Source organism: Anguilla anguilla, chromosome 19, assembly GCF_013347855.1.
Source record: "Anguilla anguilla isolate fAngAng1 chromosome 19, fAngAng1.pri, whole genome shotgun sequence".
In the NCBI taxonomy this organism is placed as follows: Eukaryota; Metazoa; Chordata; class Actinopteri; order Anguilliformes; family Anguillidae; genus Anguilla; species Anguilla anguilla.
The window spans coordinates 8,915,035-8,935,265 of NC_049219.1; the positions used below are offsets into that span (position 1 = coordinate 8,915,035).

Here is a 20,231-nt window from a genome sequence, read left to right on the forward strand (position 1 = left end):
AAAAAAAAAAAAAAAAAACTTTACATATCTAGTCAGCAGTGGTAAGACTTGAGTATGCGTAACTTTCGATGGTCTTTACCCTTTGAAGAGTAGGTTTTTGGAATTATTTTTTTTCCAAACTTCTAAGTCAGTGTTCTAGAACTTAATTGTTTTACCAGAACTGGTTGCTACATCAGTATTAGAACGTTCAATTAAGAGAATTCCAATCTCATGTTTGTGATCCTCCACCTTAAGGGGTTAATGGGCTGATAACAGATGGCCGCTTCTGAATGACAGTAACCTTCAAAAGTGTGTAGGCTACATCATATTAAAAATGAGCCTTGCTTTTAACGAGCGGTGGGGGTCGCATATTTCATAAATTCTGCCAGCTCATCAGAATGCGCGTGCGACGAAACGCCCAGGTCACGTCATTCTTAATGTAGTCGTCTATAAAATCCCACTCTAAAAAAATCAATAAATGCAAATATGGCAAATCTACGATTTATATGGAGCGGGCAGATATAACTGAGCGCATTTGTCCTTATGCGTGACAGCTTGCGTAAATCTTCTGGATTTAGTACACATTAACCTCTTAGTGGCAACAAACCAAGATTTTTTTTTTTTAAATAAAGCAATCATCTGTTACCTGTTGAGTATTCACATAGTGGAAAACACAGTTCATTAGCATTCTGGTCATAATGCATGCAGCCTGGTTTCATTTTTAATTGTTCTAAGCTTCTCGACCAAGGATTGAGTAAAAAAAAAGAAGCTTTTCCAACCTTTCACCTCTTTTTCGCTGTGGACATAATTCATTAAGGCATTTGGTTTTATTTAATACAGAACATTAGCTCTTCACTAATGACCCAGTTGGCCTATGCATGCCCTCCAGCTGACAGGAATTCCGATTTTATAGATTAACGACCGGATCAATGAATTTTCCTAATCTTGCGTTAGCACCGCGGCTCAACCTGGCCTGGACCCAATCACCATAAGACCTGACCCATTTTGCTTTGAAAAGCCCCTAACTGATAGGATTAATAAATGTGATAACATATTACAACTTATTAATTACTCCGTGAGTGGGTGGCCATCACAATACTTTGAATTAAAACACTTAGCATTTGTAAATGTGTCTATGTTATATAATTACATTTAATAAAAGTATCAGAAAGTAAATGACACTACATGCTTGGTCCAGGTCTGGAAATAACATAACCCATAAATATCCCATCTACAGTCATATAAAATTAATTTACATTATATTACTGAATTCAGTCACAAGAAGTTAATAATGCAACAGCCTTCATTAGAATAGTCAGATTTATCACTCACATTTTCTTGATGAAAACTATATATTTTGAACCATTTTATTTGGCACATTTTGTATTTATATATACTTATGACTTCCATGTAGTAGCTGTTTAAGTATTAGAGAATTCTTAGTTCAAATATGTTTTTTTACTTAATATCCACAGCTTCCGCTTTGGCCAATGCATTTGGAAGCTCTCCAAATGCACACATTTTTGAAATTACATTTTCAGAAGCAAATATTAACGCACTCCTGCAAATGGACAGAGTCTGGTAATGTCACCTTCCCTGTTCCTCTCTACTGGAGATTGTTGGAACAGCCTGTAGCCTACAGTTTGGTTTTGCTCTAGCTCTAGTGAGGGAGCAGTCTGTCATCTTTACAACAGGTAGGTCTACGCACCGCAACAGAAAAAAATAAATAAATAAATTAAAAAAAAAGTGGTGGGAGGCTTGCCGCGGCTCCGTGTTTACCCGGGAACGCCGCTCGCCGCTGCTTAATTCCGGTCATGTCCCCGGCCGCCATGGAAAGACTCGGGCCAATCAGACGTCTATTTTCCTCCCGCTGCCAGGCTCGGAGGCGCTGCTGTGGTGGGGAGTCGCAGTGCAGGACGTATTCCACACGCTCCAGCCCTCTAATTATTCCGAGCCTGAGTGACAGGAGAGGACCAAGACAAGGGACACTGATACAATACTAATTAAAAGCACACATCTGCTAAAAGACCACAGTATAAATGAAATATTTACATGATCATTGATAGAATATGATATATCTGTACATTTCATATTTGTTCACATTAAAATAATAATAACAATACACTTGAACCCACATAGACACTGTGAAAGAATCGTAATACGTGGTAATTATAAGAGTATAATAGCCTAATGCAGAGGTTTCAAATCTTATCCGAAAACGGCCAGTGTGGGTGCAGGTTTTTGTTCTTGCCGAGCACTATGACACCGGATTCTACTTATCAAGGTCTTGATTGAAGACCATGATTGGTTAATTAGTTGAATCAGGTGATGTGATGATGGGCTGAAACAAACATCTGCAACCCACACCGGCCCTTCTCGGAGATGATTGGACACCCCTGGCCTAATGCGTTAAAATCCCGTTGGATGAGCCTGTGGAACTGTGCCCATCAGTCGTACTCCTCGCCTTCCTTACATCTGTAACACTGGGCTGTTTGTTACAGGAGAATGGTCACCCCGTGGCTGAGGGCCAGGGAGCGCTGTCCAGGGTCCTGGCCGTTAAGATTTGAGAGCTCAGAGGAGCGGTCTCATATTCCGCAAGCAATAAATCGCTCAGAGCTACCGCCAGCCGAGCGTCGGGAGGGCTGTCTCGTCCGGGCCAGGTCCGCAGAGATCCCCGCGGAACAGTACCGCTTGGCTCTGCCTCGGGTCTCTGGGAAAGACGCACTCTGGCTCCATAAGGGTGCGTCACCCAGGCTTGTTGAGACAAACGGCGGTGGCCCAATTCAAAATAGAACAGGGCTGGCACCATCAGAAACCCAACACAAATCCCGTTGAAAAGCACTTTACCTGCTCACTCATTTAACGCGCATCCGACGAGGCATCATTTACAAAATGATTAGCAATCTCAAGGGACATATTCAGACATACTGCTACTGTTCAGAATTCTGCATTTCCACGAGTGGATGTGGATTTGGATTTGAGTGGATACGGACCCCGTCGACACGCCCCTTTCAATAATACAGCACAGTGATCGCATGGATCGAGTGACTGCAACAGAATTAACAGTCTGAGAGAACCAGAGTACATGTTCACAAGTTCACATCAAAAAAAGAAAAAGAAAAAGAAAAAAAGAAAATTTTAAGGGTTGTCAAAAGATGCCTGCATCTCTCTCCAGGGCAGAATTATGACTCCCCCCCCCCCCCCCCCCCAAAACAGAATATTGGGGGTGTTATGTAAATCAGGGCTGTATCACCAAGCAGGGTTATGGGGGTTAGCTGGATAACTGCACTGAGTAAAACCCAGAACAGCTATTTTTACTGCAGTCTTGGTTCCAGATTTAGTAGGGTTCGGTAGTTTAGTAGGTTTTACTCAGTGCAGTTACCCAGCTAACTCAGTAACCCTGCTTCACGGTCAAGGCTCCAGGCGTAAAGATGGACAGCACCGACTACTGCCAGAATTTAGTCAACATTGGTCTTTCAATCCGACTACTGAAAGCAAGCCGCCAATCACTGATGCAGTTTGGAGAATTTGGCTACGACAAAACTTTCGAAACGGTGTTTCTGAAGAAATTTATTTACAACTAAGAAGAAAGAAAGAAAGAAAGCTGTTCATTTAATGCAGGTACGCTGCTGCCGTTTTCAGGAATGTGCTCTGACCACCATCTAGTGTACACTGCATGAATTACATCTTCAGGGAGAAAGCCCAAAGTACATAAGTACATTGATAGGTGGTGCCATTGCTCCACAATGGTTTTTTATTTACAGCTTTTCATTCATTTCATTTTTTTGCTCCATCCAAACCTCTAATTCCATAACTGGATTTGCTTTTCGCTTTCATTCATCAGGTGTAATGACACTGAAAATTGATACTCACTGTTCATAGTCATAACTGCATACAATATTTAGAAAAAAATTCATCTCTCCTCAAATTTAAACATCATTTTTAAAGCGCACCCTCAAGCATGCAGAACTCCAACAATGAAAAAGAAAAATAAGACCACCTGGCAATGAGCTAAGAGTATTCACATTTCCTAAGAGGTGAAGACCTTGTGCAATAACTTTTCCACTGCATTTAAAGTGTTTGTTAAGCCACAAAATAATGAACTGGTGTAGTCAGGACACGACACCAGTGCCAGATAATAGGGCCTCAACAAGACCCAGCCGTCCCCAAAACTACGGGCGAAACTATCTGAAGTGGGACTTATTCAAATGTCTTAATATTTCAGCAAATGAAACAACATTATGGAACACCCTTTGTTATAATTATATGCAAATTGAAAACAAGCTATTTGGTCCCCCAAAATGGAGGGGCTTTATATAAAAATGGCTGCAATTTCCAATACGGATCATCCAATATGGATGCAAATACCCTGACATTTAAAGCTGACAGTCTTCACTCTAACCTCATATTCACGGTTTCATTTCAAATCCAATGCGCGGGAGTACACCAAGAAGCCAACCAAAATCAACATTTTGTCGCTGTTCAAATACTTACAGACTGCACCGTGAGAGCCAAGAGAATGCTACAGGCCCGAATGCTTGACTCCTACAGTGAGGAGGGTCCGGTGCCTCCGTTATGCTGTTGGGGGGGGGGGCGCATTTCCCTGGCATGGTTTGGGTCCATTTGTCCCCTTAGAGAGAAGAGTCACTGCAAATCAATACAAGGCAAGTTATTCTGAGTGAGAACGAGGCGTGTGGATTTCTTAGCCAATCAACGACTTGAATGAATGCTGTAATGCACAGAATCCACATCGCAACAGCAAGCCATGCACAGGCTGCATATAAGCGAATAAACGGTCGTGGAAGACGACTCTTTAGTTACCGCGGGTTACGGCGCATTACATCATCGCGTCATCGTCGAGTTACAACGCCGGGCCGTTTCGGAGAGTCGCCCCGAGGGGCGGACTCGGTGCGTCACTCTGACCACGTCAGCCGATCACGCGGTAACCGTGCCGACGGCTTTAAGAAATAACCAAAAAAAAAAAAACGAAAGAACCTTTGTCGTTTTTGGGGGCGGACTCAGACGTGTCCTCCTCCCCTCCTGACGTTCTCACCGGTGGACGATCGCAGCTTCCCAAAACTGGGACCAGTGACGTCCGGCGTTTCGGGGGGTGCCCCACTCTTCGTGCCGCCGCGGGGCTAAGCTTCGCTTCGCCGAAATGTCAGAGGTCGGCCGCGCCCGGGAGAGATCGTCCGCGGGGACGCGCGGCGGGCTTTTTCCGCTCGGCCCGACGTCTGCGTCACGCCAGCCCGACGCTGCGTCCAAACCAAGCCTCGCCCGGCCTTCCCCTGGAGGCGCCTGCTCATCCCCTCCGCGCCGTTTAGCCCAACGATGCTAATTACCGCAACGTTTCGCCCAAACGATCTCCACTCGAACTTTAATGACCGGCTGTGTGAAGCCAGGCTCCATCAGGCAGCCTGTACTGGGCTTCCAACTCTCCTTAACCCTTTGAAGAGTAGCTTTTTTTTTTTGTTTCTTCCAAATTCTACGTCAGTGTTCTAGAACTCCGTAACTTTCCAAGACCAGCAGTGATTGTGACATCATTAGAATGTTCAGTAAAGAACGTTCTAATCGCACATTCGCCATCTCACACCTCAAAGGGCTAAAATACAGAGAATGAAAACAAAGGTCTCCGGAAAGACAGTTAACTGTTCGCCATCGTCTACGGTTCTCCTAAGGCCGAGGTAGAGCTTTTTATTTCGGACTGGATAAATGCCGAGTGTGCGGTGCAGCTATTCCCCCACCTCGCTGCAAATAAATCAGAACTGCCCGCAGCGTCTGCGCGGGTGAAGGTCTCCTGCTGACTCTCAGACCTGACGAGCGGACCGCCAACGCTGCTCGGCGTTGCGCAGGAGTTTTTAAACCCGCCCTCGGGGTGGACCTCACAGAGCCACAAATCTTTAAAAACAGGTGCACAAATTCATTTTCTCAATCCTTGGTCAAACCGCTGAATTAGGAAATAAAATGCTTCTCCCCCCCCCCCGTCCCCCCAGTGTCCCCTCCGTCTAGGTGTAAAACTGGAATCAGCGCTTCCTACACACAGCACGGATGATATTTGACTAGAACAGGGTCGAATGAGATCGAGTAAGTTTGGTTCGGAGTATGATTGTGTTCCTCCTCGTATTCTATAATATTCTTTTCAAATGTTTCTCTCTTTCATCTACGACTTCGGGAAAACGCACAGCTAATTTCTGCACCGAACAGACAATAGCGACCCTGTTCTCATCTGAAAGTCTGAGCCATCCGGGGACACGGTTTCCCCACAAAGCACAGCTGCCCTTTTCCACAGGCCAGCTCCTCTGCCTCTGCACGAGCCCTACTGAGCACGTGCGGGCCGGAGCAGGCGGGGACAGAGGGCTCGCTCACGTGCAGAGCAGCATCACGATTCCGCCCCCGCCGTTCGCCAGGGTCGGGCCGGTCAGGGTCCTCCGTTGGCGAGGGTCAGGCGGTCAGTTCCCTTTCAGTTCAGTCAATTCAGAGAATGAGCTCAAGTCCAATTCACCCCAGACTCACTCATTCAGAGACCCACTCGTTCAGAGACCCACTCATTCAGAGACCCACTCGTTCAGAGACCCACTCGTTCAGAGAGACCCACTCGTTCAGAGACCCACTCGTTCAGAGACCCACTCGTTCAGAGACCCACTCGTTCAGAGAGACTCACTCACTCAGAGACCCACTCGTTCAGAGACTCACTCACTCAGAGACCCACTCGTTCAGAGACCCACTCACTCAGAGACCCACTCGTTCAGAGACCCACTCATTCAGAGACTCACTCGTTCAGAGAGACTCACTCATTCAGAGACCCACTCGTTCAGAGAGACTCACTCATTCAGAGACCCACTCGTTCAGAGAGACTCACTCATTCAGAGACCCACTCGTTCAGAGAGACTCACTCATTCAGAGACCCACTCGTTCAGAGAGACTCACTCATTCAGAGACTCACTCGTTCAGAGAGACTCACTCATTCAGAGACTCACTCGTTCAGAGAGACTCACCCGTTCAGACTCACTCGTTCAGAGACCCACTCGTTCAGAGACTCACTCGTTCAGAGAGACTCACTCATTCAGAGACCCACTCGTTCAGAGAGACTCACTCATTCAGAGACCCACTCGTTCAGAGAGACTCACTCATTCAGAGACCCACTCGTTCAGAGAGACTCACTCATTCAGAGACCCACTCGTTCAGAGAGACTCACTCATTCAGAGACCCACTCGTTCAGAGACTCACTCATTCAGAGACCCACTCGTTCAGAGAGACTCACTCATTCAGAGACTCACTCGTTCAGAGAGACTCACCCGTTCAGACTCACTCGTTCAGAGACCCGCTCGTTCAGAGACTCACTCGTTCAGAGAGACTCACTCGTTCAGAGAGACTCACTCACTCAGAGACCCGCTCGTTCAAAGACTCACCCGTTCAGGGACCCACAGCAGAGCATCAGGGCGTTTTCAAGGGGTTCCCGTCCCAGCCGCGTACTCTGACCCCTCCTCTTCTCCCCGGCGATGACGTCCCCCTCGGTCCCCCGATTGCGTACGGCCGCTGCGGGGCGGGGGGCGTGACACATACGCGCACCGTGCCCCTTCGGCTCAAACCCCCCAGTGTGACTAATGTGACCTCACGCTCACCGCCCCCCCACCCCACCCGCCCATATAAGGAAAGGAGTCGTCACGGCGATCCGACAGACTAGCCCACCTTCGGCTCTCAGCGTTCAGAGAGCAGCCAGACGGAGCACAGGGACAAGCAGAAGGGGGCAGCTCACAGAATGTCGATGAAAACCATATCAGGTAACGCCACCGCCTCCGCTCGCCACTCACAGGGAAACAGCATCAACCACTGAGAACGGCTCATTTTAAAACAATTCTGATAAAGGTTATTCACGGCTTATTATTATTATTATAAACCATTTAATTATTCTGATATTTAAACCACAACTACTTAATGATCAATACAGCAATTTCTATAATTATTTTTTTTTTTTACTACTACTTCTGCTGATATTTTAGAACTGAAGTGGGTTTCTTATTTGTACTACTTGTATTATTACTACAAACATTAATCAGGCTGGTGGTGTCTGCAGTGTCTGTGATGCTAACAGTACTAACGCTGGTGTCTGTGATGCTAACAGTACTAACGCTGGTGTCTGTGATGCTAACAGTACTAACGCTGGTGTCTGTGATGCGAACAGTACTAACGCTGGTGTCTGTGATGCGAACAGTACTAACGCTGGTGTCTGTGATGCGAACAGTACTAACGCTGGTGTCTGCAGTGTCTGTGATGTTAACAGTACTAACGCTGGTGTCTGTGATGCTGACAGTACTAACGCTGGTGTCTGCAGTGTCTGTGATGCTAACAGTACTAACGCTGGTGTCTGTGATGCTAACAGTACTAACGCTGGTGTCTGTGATGCTGACAGTACTAACGCTGGTGTCTGCAGTGTCTGTGATGCTGACAGTACTAACGCTGGTGTCTGCAGTGTCTGTGATGTTAACAGTACTAACGCTGGTGTCTGTGATGCTGACAGTACTAACGCTGGTGTCTGTGATGCTAACAGTACTAACGCTGGTGTCTGCAGTGTCTGTGATGCTAACAGTACTAACGCTGGTGTCTGTGATGCTAACGGTACTAACGCTGGTGTCTGTCATGCTAACAGTAATAACGCTGGTGTCTGCAGTGTCTGTGATGCTAACCGCACTAACGCTGGTGTCTGCAGTGTCTGTGATGCTAACGGCACTAACGCTGGTGTCTGTCATGCTAACAGTAATAACGCTGGTGTCTGCAGTGTCTGTGATGCTAACCGCACTAACGCTGGTGTCTGCAGTGTCTGTGATGCTAACCGCACTAACGCTGGTGTCTGCAGTGTCTGTGATGCTGTTCGTACTCCTGTGCCTGGATGAGAGACCGCGCACAGATGCCGCTCCGATCTGTGCCCAGGGCGAGGCCGGGTGTCAGCTCCTGTCCCTGGCAGACCTCTTCGACAGGGTGATCCAGCACTCCGCCCGGGTGCACGGGCTCTCCAACGACCTGCACTCCGAGTTTGTGAGTCCCTCCAGCTCTCCCTCCGCTTTCTCTCTGTCCGCAAGGCACCGGTGCGCTCCCACGACTCACCCACGACTCACCCACGACTCACCCACGACTCACCCACGACTCACCCACGACTCACCCACGACTCACTCACGACTCACTCACGACTCACTCACGACTCACTCACGACTCACTCACTTTTAGCCACAGAATTCCAGGGCAATTTAGCAAAAACCACAGCAATCCGCACCAATTTTATCCCCTCAAACTCAATTCAGCTTAATTTGTTTAGAGCTTTTTACAGAGGCCATCACAAAGACGGTTTACTGGTTAAAAAAAAAATTTCACGTTTTTCATAAAATCACATGAACCTTCACACCATAAAGGTGTACTTGATGCCCGGTCACCACTTCCTTCTTTGGATAGGCAGACGTGCTGTCTCCTTTACTCTGAACTTTCTTCTTTGGTTTTCTCTTTGCACGTTCAAGGAGCAGTACTTCCTCCCCAGCAGAAACCAAATCGGAAGGGTCAACCGGAAATGCCACACTTCCACCATACTCACGCCCAACGGCAAGGAGAACGCCCAGCGATTAGCGGTGAGTGTGCCAGCTCTCACACAGAGGGAGGAGCTCACCGGGGAGACCCCGTCTCTCTCCTCTCTCATAGATAGGGAGGAGCTCACCGGGGAGGCCCTGTCTCTCTCCTCTCTCACACAGAGGAGCTCACCGAGGAGGGCCTGTCTCTCTCCTCTCTCACACAGAGGAGCTCACCGAGGAGGCCCTGTCTCTCTCCTCTCTCACACAGAGGAGCTCACTGAGGAGGCCCTGTCTCTCTCCTCTATCACACAGAGCGAGGAGCTCGTTGAGGAGGCCCTGTCTCTCTCCTCTCTCACACAGAGCGAGGAGCTCGCTGAGGAGGCCCTGTCTCTCTCCTCTCTCACACAGAGCGAGGAGCTCGTTGAGGAGGCCCTGTCTCTCTCCTCTATCACACAGAGCGAGGAGCTCGTTGAGGAGGCCCTGTCTCTCTCCTCTCTCACACAGAGCGAGGAGCTCGCTGAGGAGGCCCTGTCTCTCTCCTCTCTCACACAGAGCGAGGAGCTCGCTGAGGAGGCCCTGTCTCTCTCCTCTCTCACACAGAGCGAGGAGCTCGCTGAAGATGCCCTGACTCTCTCCTCTCTCACACAGAGGGAGGAGCTCACCGTGGTGATCCTGAACCTCCTGGCGGCGTGGAGAGACCCCCTGTCCCAGTTCCACCAGAGCATGTCGCACCACGAGGACTTCAACAGCTTCAGCGGCAACAAGGCGCTGGAGATGAGCGACATGGCGCACAGGCTGAGGAGCGGCGTGGAGAAGGTGGCCGAGAAGGTGAGGCCGTCGCCGCGGGGACGGACAGCGTCACGCGTCCGCCACTCTGTGCCAAACATGCAGCCGGGGTAGCCAGACCCTGGGCCGCCCCCCCCCCACCCCCCAAACATATGAGAAAAGGTGGGGGGTGGGGGGGGAAGCATGGTGGGGATGGTGAATGAAGAAAAGTATGGGCGGTCAATAATAGAGGGGGGGGGGGGATTTTTAAAAGATGTCCTTAAAAGAATGTCTTGAAATTTTGCATGGAAGTCAAATTCGGGATGCAGGGAATTTGGGCTCTGACCCTCCCCCTCTCCCGCAGATGCAGCTCCTGGGCATGCTCAGTAACGCCCTGAGCGGCGTCTCCTCGGCCGAGGCCCTGGAGCCCCGCCCCCCCGGCGGGGAGAGCCGCTCCATGAGCGACTACCAGCTCCTGCACTGCTTCCGCAGGGACTCCGACAAGGTGCAGAACTACCTGAGGATCCTCAAGTGCAGCATCGTCCCCGAGCACGGCTGCTAGGGCACCGGCGGGGGGGGGGGGGGGGGGGGACTGGGGCTGTTCTCCTCTTCAGTTTCGGTAAAATGATACTTTGCTGAATTTTCACCGAAGGTCGTCTGCTTCCTTTTCTGTTACGCAGTGTTCCTGTCAAGGTCTTCACAACGACAAACTTTTTGAAACGGCGTCTTCTCGCAAGCCGCCATTTTAAATTTATCAATCGGAATCAGCTGAAAAAAATATATAATTTCTGAATAAACTTATGCTTATTTCCTCTTATTTGATGTTCAGGTTTGTTTTTTTTAACGTACTGCATTTCCATCGCATAAGGTGCAGGAACTGCACTCCCTGTTAACGGTGAGGCTGTTTGTAAATTATGCTTATGATTATTTGATTTCAGTAAAGGCACGTGTGTGATGTGCTAAATCAAATTACACTGCTGCAGCAAATTAAAAATAATTCCCCTCCTCGTTGTTTGATGAGTCTTTCATATCGGAGACGCGCTACTTGAGCCTTGAGCCCACAGTTTAATAAAAGGTTTTGAAATGGTGATGCTGTGCTATCAATGTCCATTTTAAGTGTTTACAGGGACACCATTTTATGCAAGCCACCGTAAATACAACCACTGTACATTATACACTGTTTATGAGACCCAGAAAGTCAGCTTTAAGGGTCTTTCATATCAATTCCTAATGCTCCTTAGAACCCGTTCTAAGGAGCTTCCCAGGCTGGTCCCTTCCAGTAACGAGAGCAGCAGAGACACCTGGTAGCCAAACACTAGAATGCACTCCTAAATCCAAGAGGAAAAAAACGTAAGTGAGGAGGGAAGCTGCTTTTTCCAGCAGGCAGCCCTTACCTTAAAAAGTAGCGAGGAAGCTTCGGGGGGCTGCGGCGTCATCCCCGGAGCGGGACGCCTCGGCCGAACGCAGGAAGCAGCCACTAACGGAGACGAAAGAAGGTCGGACGCGACGTCGCCGTGACGCCCGCGTACCCGTCCTCAGCTCACCCGAGACCGCCGCAGAGCAGAGAGGACCCCCCCCCCCGCTGGAAAAAGCAGCGACCGACCTCCATCCTCTCACAGCCAAACAGGAACACGCCGTCTTTTCTCCACCGGCCTTACACAGCCCTCGCAATACGCAAGTCCGCCGTCTGCCTCCCCGGCATAACTGCCGAACCAGACGTACGCTGGGTGTAAAGACAAATTGTTAATATTACAATAAAGTGACCATGATAATGCACCAGTTTTCCTTTTTCAACATCAATAATAATAATAATAATAATAATAATAATAATAATAATTGCAACTACAAATGCAAATGTCTGTGACTGAGTGAGTGATGGAGTTACACCATCGGTCGGCCGAGTCATGAAGTCACACCATTGGTTGGCCGGATCACTTGTGTTAGGTCCAGCCATATACTAGGTTTTGACCTGGTCTTGTTGCAATAAATATAGCTGCAAGCAGTGATGCACAGGATCCAAGCACACACAGCCAATACTACACCACTTAAACAAGCGGCCAATCAGTGGCAAAATAATGCAGTGGTGAAAGGGAGGTACCTTGTGACACTGTGCAAAGTTTCGCAGGTCTCCCCCATGTGGTTAGGCCAAAACGAAGGACAGAAGTAAAATGGCTGCTAGAATTTTGAAAATGGCAGCCAATCCAAGAGCTTGGCAATGCAAAAGGTACAGAACCATTTTCCAGACAAGGAAATTGATCACGACAGAGAGCTTTACATCTCGAAAAGACAACAGCGATTTTTCGTGAATTTAAGATTTCTAAAAAAGAAATAGCGCACTATAACATCACCATGTGATTCAATTGGGCCAGTACCGTAGAATTTGGCTCTTGAAGCGAGCTGCCAGACTTAATCCATTTCTGTGAACCATTTGAGAGTGCTTAGCATTCAGATCGCAGTCAAATACTCAAAGCTACAGAAAATGAAATTTAAAAAAAAATTCAAAAGAAAAAAACATGAATATCAAGTTAAAAATTACAAATCTTTAAAACAGATTTTAACATGATAAGTGTTTGTGAATTTCTGATGCCCTCATTCAGTTAAGGCAAATCCATTTTTAGGGACCTGTACAGCAATGGCTCAATTTCAATTAAAGGTCACTCATGAAATAATACTCTGCAAAAAGTCATTAAAACGGGACTGAGAAGGTAGCCTACTATTTCCCATTCAAGACATTGGCCTGTATGTGAACAAAAACACTTTTGTCTTTCTCAAATTCATCCTTCCTTCCATCTACACTTCCTAAAGTAATAACGTTACAACCGACTCACTGATTAGTATAGCACACACACACACAGATTCAAGCTATATGTGGTTCAATGCATTTAACGACATATATAAATATAAAAAACCATACCATACACGTTGTATATGCTGAAAATCTATATTCCTGAGGGGACGGACCCAATTAGCACAATTCGCAAGCATTTATACATCTCGTACTGAAGGTCATGTCAAAAATCATTACAGCTGTTTTGGACTACTTCAAAGATTTTACTTTAGAGAATACGAATGGTTCAGAGAATCCATATTAATAATGTCAAATCATATCTCTTTAATGATTTGCGGGCTAGGAATGATGCATTTTGTTTTGACATACATTATACAATAATTTTAAATGCACTAAATAGAATGAATTCGTAAAAATAAATCACATGCTGGGACACATTGTGGATGGTCATGTGATGTGGAGAAAGTTAACGTAGCAGGGAAGAACGACTTCTAGACATACCCTTGGCGTTTTTGGCCCGGCCTTTATCTGCAGTGAAACCCGAGGTTCCCCAGCACCTTGGAAAACTTGGAAGCTGCAGTCTCCCCTTGTCATCTCCTCGTGCAGCCTACGTTTAATGCGTGTTCATTTCATCCTGACAAGCTCTTTCTCGTGAAACCGGACTGCTTTGTGCTCTATGCCATCGGCAAACATTCAGCCAAGAACACGACTTTCGCATGGTCCATTTTCGACAAGGTAGCTTTCAAACGTGCGCAAATCAAACAGGAGACGTCCTTCACCATCTATATCGTTTTGCTACTTTTGTGCTTAAATTAATTCCATTTTAAATTAACTATACTCTGCTTTTGAAATGGCCTGATTGTATTGTAACCATGCACTATTTGGAGTCCGCTAAGAATGCAAACTTCAGTTGTCCGCTCTGTTTATTCGGGTTGCTGTGACAGATCTATTTCACAGTTTAAAAAAAAAAAGATAAATGCACGCGTTCGTCGATGAAACATTTTATTACAAAATTTGACAAACGCTTAAGAACGCTTGTTTTAAGTGGACTCCCTTATTGCGGACGCAGTAACATTCTGTGTAAAATGATTTAGTGCCAACCTCATCATATTGAATCAATGCTCCATTCCAAATTAACTCACTTGTGTCATCACAATGACGACATTTTAGTGCAAAAAGTTGGCTGTGATTTTGGGACACATTTACGTTAATTTCCAAGTTCTGTTTCGCGTGTATAGAAAGGGGATACCCTATTCCACCGTGGCCAAAGCCTCGCGCACTAGCTGGCCAGCGGAGCAGACATTCTTTATTTTCCCAAGCCGAAAATAAGGCTGGCCCGTCCTGAATTTATATTCTCCCACTTTCACCTCATAATGTGCCCGGTCAGTCAGACTCCATGAGTTCCCCCTGCGCTTATCGGCCGCGCGACCACGCACGCTTCAGCGCGGAAGCTACTAATGTGCGCCTCGCGATTGTGTTTCGATTGAGACCTAATGAGCTTCAGCTGTGACAATTAATACGATGGCCCGTTCACACTTTGCGCCTAAGGATGAACTTTACGCGCATGCAACGCCTCACGAACGCCAAGCGGTGCATGACAGCCACGAAGCGAAGAGGATTACCATGACAGCAAACGACGTGGATTCTCTTTCCATTTCTGCAAACAAATACAGATCACGGTTTTGTTTGAGCTGTCTATTCTGCATCAACTAGCTACGCATTTGTATGTCTTTATATTTTGTCACTGTGGGTTATGTGGATTGTACTGTATGTAGATGCTGAAGAAAGTTCCATTGAAAACACTCTAGCTTAGGCCTACTATATTAGGCCATTGGCGACATACAACTTAGTGATACACTGTTGCTACTACTAGCACTTTCTACTTTCTATTATTGGTGGCCTACATGAAACACTGAGTTATGTTTATGTTATGTGTCGACACTTTAGACTGGCTAGCATTCCCAGAAAGCAGCATGCTATTTCAAAACTATTCAATTTGTTAGTCACAAAAACATTATTTATGATTACGTACATTTGGATTGATTGACATACAATACAATAGCTCTAAAAAACTTACGGTGAAAATTCACTTGCATATAGCCAAAACAGACTTTTATTTGGCAATATCTACCGAAATATTTATGTAAATCTCATTTTGAAAATCTTATGTAAAATTCTTATTGTTGGTACTATTTGAACACATTTATGTACTTGAATCATTTCGGATAAAACCATCTGCTCAGTGAATGGGTGAGATATAATGCAATCTAATGCAGTGTCTAGGAAATAAATAAAAAAAGACGGAGACTTTCCTGAAGAAACAACTACATATAATAGACTTTTTAATAAAATCAGATATTTTAAACACATTCCACATAAAACAAACAAACATTTTAAATATACGGTCACTTTCATAAAGTTTGCTTTTTAAAAATTTTTTTTTAGTTTTCATAGTGCGTTCCACCGTTCGCTCTTTGGGAAAGCTACCAGCAAAGGGAGCTAGAGAGCCTGTCGGAGAAACCAGCTCTGACCTGGCACTCTGGCGCCCCCTCTGGTGTGGGGGTCTCTGATGAAGACTGTCCAATTACAGCGCGGCGCCTACCTCGCCCGCCCGCCCCCCCCCCCCCCGGAGGGAGTAAGGCGCGCACTGTTGCCCGGGTAACCCCCCTCTCGGACGGAGTTTTCTAAGCCCGTCAGCACTTGTGGTGTTTCCACTTACGGGCGGCGTGGGCGATGTTGGCGTCCCTCTTGTGCCAGGGGAAGAGGCGGGCAAGGGCGAGCGAGCCGTCGGGCCGGGCGCCGCCCGTCAGCAGGTAGAGCTGGGCGCGGCCAGGCCGCACCAGGAGGCGGGCGCAGCTCAGGTTGAGGAGGAGCCAGCGCCGCAGGAGGCTCTGGGTGTCGTAGGGCAGGAGGGGCCCCTGGCGCACGAACTCCACCCGCCCCTCCACCTCAAACTCCGCCTCCTTCCACGGCGAGCGGCGGCGGTGCAGCTTGGCTTTAACGGCTGAGAGAGAGTGAGAGTGAGAGAGAGAGAGAGAGAGAGAGGCGGTGTGAGAAAGGTGGAGGAGCGTACACCCACACATACAGATACACACATATATGTACACACAGACACAGACAGACACACACATGCACACGCACACATACAGATACACACACATATGTACACACAGACACAGACAGACACACACATGCACACGCGCACACATACAGATACACACATATATATGTACACACAAACAGACAGACACACACACACACACACACACACACACAGACAGACAGACAGATACACACAGGGAGCGCTTACCAAAGTCATTGAGGCAGAGGGCGTCCAGGACGCTCCTCAGAGAGGGTAGCTCCTCCACAGTGGGGCAGTGCTGGCACGCCGGCTGGGGCAGCCCTGAAACAGAACACACACAAGTCACACACACGCCAGCCTGCCAAACGGGCTTCACGTTTAAAAAGCAGCAGCTGGAGATGCACGGAAGGATTCAGAGTCACATCCGTTCTTTAAACGTACAGGCAGAAGAGATCACTACCGAATTTGAACTGTAGAAAGGAGTCATTTAGGCAGATGGACTTTAAATTACATGTTGCAGGTGCTCTGCTCCACATTTTACCAGCCATGTCCAGTTACAGAAAGGATTTGCTCCCACACACAGACTCACTCACTCACTCAGACTCACTGACTCAGACACACACACACACACACTGACCTTTAGAGAAGGGGCTGCCATATTTGGGGACGGGGGGCAGGCACATCTCCTCCTGGGCGGGGAAGCGGTCGCAGTCCAGAGCCTCAGGCCAGGCGTGTCCCTGGCAGGCCAGCACCGGGGCACAGCTGTCCCGCACCGCCACACACAGGCTGTGGCACGGCTGGACGAACCTGCACACAACCGGGGACAGGGTTAGAGTTAGGGTTACGGTCAGGGACCGGGGACAGGGTTAGAGTTAGGGTTACCGTCAGGGACTGGGTTACAGGAGAGAGAGGAGACATGCAGAGAGAAAGAGAGGAGGGAGAAAGGGTGGGATAGAAAGAGAGAGAGGATGGGAGAGAGAGAGAGAGGGTGGGACAGAGAGATGGAACAGAGAGGGAGAGAGAGAGAAATAGTGCGAGAGAAGATTCTAGGGGGCACTCACGTGTCCAGGCACATGGGGGCGATGAGGGCGCACAGGAAGTCGCGGGCCTGGGCGTGGCAGCCCGCGTCCAGCAGGGGGCGCCAGTCCTCGGAGCTGGGCACCGCCTCCAGGCTGCCGTGGCCCAGCAGGTTGGGCAGCCGCATCTCGGCGTAGCCCAGGTCCCGGCACACGCCCATCTGCGGCGGGATGGGCACGCAGCGGGTCCACTGGCCCAGGTCGAAGGCCAGCCCGTGGGCCAGGAGGGCCAGGGTCACCAGGGCGAGGAGGAGAGGCATGGTCCGGATCGTCAGAGAAGGGTCGCGGAGTCACCTCTGACCGCCACCGCGCCTCTGCATATACATACGCTCCCGGCCCCGCCCCCTCCAGCCGGCAGCCCAATCGGAGAGGCTCAGACGACGTTGAGTGGCGGGAGACGGCAGACGTGGGAGGGGCTGGGCGTCCAGACACAGGTCTGTTCCAGAGTCACGTGACGGCTTAATTTGCACCGTTACCATCGTACGCTGTTTGAGGCTCAAAGTGCTTGTTTTCAGCCTAGAACTCAAAATCACTCTGCCTGGACTGAAATCAGGTCCAGGAAGTCCAATCAGACGAACACAGCTCGTTAAGTGTATATCAAAACTAATTAAATTTTCCGATTTTCGTTTTGACATCACTGACAAAAAGCTTTTCGCAGAGCCAAACAGGGGCTTGCAGCATGAATACTCGAGTTGAAGTAATATGCAGCAATAAATGATTTTAAAAAAAGACAAAAGGAAGAGAAATCCAAAAAGTTAAAAATGTACCGAAACGACAGGGATTTGATGTTGAGAATTAGCGACGAGGTGTGGGTTAGTGTGGTTGTGGTGGTGTGTGTGTGTGGGGGGGTGGGGGGGGGATAACAGACAGCCAGTCTCCCCCGTGATGAAAGTCTTCTTTCATGTCTCCGCCTTTGCTAATTTGACAGCTTCCTCGGAGAGGGAGAGTTTCCCTCGCCCGCCCACGCGGCCCGTTGGGAGAGAGCTGTCAGTCAGGAGCCGGGGGTGTGTCAGAGCTGTCAGTCACAGCCCCGGGTCCGTTAGCAGAGAGCCGTCTGCCCTGCTAGAGCTCACCTGCCTTTGATCTGCAGACCTGCCTGGAGTGGAGCGAGCACTGCCTGCTGTACCCTGAGGACCTCCACACACACACACACACACACACACCTACACACACACACACACGCACACACACACACAAATACACACACACACACACAAATACACACACACACACACACACGCACACATAGCACGCACACGCACACACACACATACACAGTGCACACACACGCACACACACACACACATAAATACACACACACGCACACACAGCACGCACGCACACACACACACATAAATACACACACACACACACGTGCACACACAGCACACACGTGCACACACACACACACACACACACACAATGCATGCACACACACACACACACACACACACACACACACACACACACACACACACACACACACACACAATGCATGCATGCACGCATGCACACACACACAGTGCACACACACACACACACCACACACACGCTGAGCTGGGCTCGGTTTAGCCTATTAGCTCATTATGGCTCCGGTCAGTTGGAGCTGGTCTTCTGAAAAGCGATTACACGTTTTACCCTGCCGACCGCTATCGAAGGCAAACGTCTTAAAAGCTCCAGACGTTTGCAAAGGTTCTGAGTCAGCTCTGCGGCCGCCGCCAGCTTCAAACTACGGGCGTCCTGCATCCCGAACCGGCCGCCCCAACCCCTAAGCCCGGAGGAGCGCTTCGGCCCCGACGGGGAAGACGATTCCGCAAGGAGCCCGGCTTCCCCACCCCACCCCGCCCCGCCCCGGCTGCGCAGCGCCTCTCTGGGGTCCCCGTCCCGGCTGCGTCTCCAAACGCCCTCCCGTTTCCCCCCAACGGCTCCTCCTGTCCCCTGGGCCGTCTGAGCAGGGCTGGGGTGGGGGTGGAGGGCTGGTGCGAGGGTGTGGGGGTGGGAAGTGAGACGGTGATTAGCGAGGGGGACTAACTGAGCCATTAGGCTAGCAGACCAGTTTGTCGGGACAATGGGGCCGGGGGGCCGGCGGGGCTACTGTTTGTCCGTGCTAACGGCCCTGGCGAACGGCGTTTGTGTTGCTAATGCGGGAGCCCGCCGCCGTCACCTCGCACTGCAGCGCCAAGCTCCCAGGGCCTGGCCTGTCTGCAGCCGGGACGGGGATCCTCCGCAGCCGGGACCCTCTGCCCGAAAACCTTCAACCCCCCCCCCCCAAAGGTACCAGTTTTACAGCAGATTTCTGCCAGTTCGTCTGTGACTTTAAAAGGGATACGTTTTGCCTTGTGGGGGATTTTTAAAAAAAATGTCTGTTGTTTTTGATTGGTCTGGGTAGTTTGCATTCGTTTCTGATCTGATCTTCTGGCTTTACAGTGGTGGGGGGTTATAGGGGCATTAATTTGGGGGTTTGTGGTAAGAAAATACACCTCAAGTGACTCTGATGAAGCCGGGTTTCAGAGGGTGTGCGTTCATGGTGCCTGGTTATTTTTGAATAAAATCGCATTTGATCTCGTCATTGGCCGGAGCTCGTTTCCATGACGCGGGCAGCCCAAGACCACGGGGCTGGAGTAAAAAAGCGGCAGCAAACAGCACTGCACCACACAGCTGAAAAGGACTTAAAATGGCTCCTCCATCTATGATTCCGACTCGGGCGGACAATCCCAAAGGGATCATCTGTAACTTCTAGCCAATGACAAAGCAAGGGTCGGATACGAACAGGGGGAAACCGATCCTAGCGAAGTGCAGCTCAATTAGTAACCGTGGAGACGTTTCCACGGACACACGGGAGGGCGTTGTGTTACCGGGGGCCTGGGAAGCAGGTGACGGGACAGCCCAGTGGCACCTGAGCCCCCACATCAAAGATAAAGGGCCGTCTCCTCCCCGATCATTAGAGCCTGCAGACCAGCCAGTCTGAACACCCTCATTACACCCTC

The 20,231-nt window shown here is 49.0% G+C and overlaps 2 protein-coding genes across 2 annotated transcripts; one reads left to right on the forward strand and one right to left on the reverse strand.

Annotated features, from left to right (window-relative positions):
- The first annotated feature begins 7,700 nt into the window (after window positions 1-7,700).
- Window positions 7,701-10,860, forward strand: prl2 (prolactin 2). The gene is made up of 5 exons (XM_035402466.1): window positions 7,701-7,760; window positions 8,834-9,012; window positions 9,486-9,593; window positions 10,182-10,361; window positions 10,663-10,860. The coding sequence occupies exons 1-5, from the start codon at window positions 7,739-7,741 to the stop codon at window positions 10,858-10,860; spliced, it is 687 nt and encodes a 228-aa protein (XP_035258357.1). The 5' UTR covers window positions 7,701-7,738.
- A 4,904-nt stretch (window positions 10,861-15,764) lies between these two features.
- szl (sizzled) lies at window positions 15,765-17,954 on the reverse strand. The gene is made up of 4 exons (XM_035402459.1): window positions 17,230-17,954; window positions 16,806-16,975; window positions 16,397-16,489; window positions 15,765-16,090 (listed from the first exon to the last, which is right to left on the reverse strand). Exons 1-4 carry the CDS (start codon window positions 17,502-17,504, stop codon window positions 15,780-15,782), a joined length of 849 nt encoding a protein of 282 aa, XP_035258350.1. The 5' UTR covers window positions 17,505-17,954; the 3' UTR covers window positions 15,765-15,779.
- Between the last annotated feature and the right edge of the window lie 2,277 nt (window positions 17,955-20,231).

Coding starts and splice junctions, on each gene's coding strand:
- prl2 (XM_035402466.1), top strand. CDS start 7,739: ATGTCGATGAAAACCATATCAG. Junction 9,013..9,485: donor ACGACCTGCACTCCGAGTTT/GTGAGTCCCTCC, acceptor TGCACGTTCAAG/GAGCAGTACTTCCTCCCCAG. Junction 10,362..10,662: donor TGGAGAAGGTGGCCGAGAAG/GTGAGGCCGTCG, acceptor CCTCTCCCGCAG/ATGCAGCTCCTGGGCATGCT.
- szl (XM_035402459.1), bottom strand. CDS start 17,504: ATGCCTCTCCTCCTCGCCCTGGTGACCCTGGCCCTCCTGGCCCACGGG. Junction 16,976..17,229: donor GCCCCCATGTGCCTGGACAC/GTGAGTGCCCCC, acceptor GGTTGTGTGCAG/GTTCGTCCAGCCGTGCCACA. Junction 16,490..16,805: donor TGGCAGCCCCTTCTCTAAAG/GTCAGTGTGTGT, acceptor GTTCTGTTTCAG/GGCTGCCCCAGCCGGCGTGC.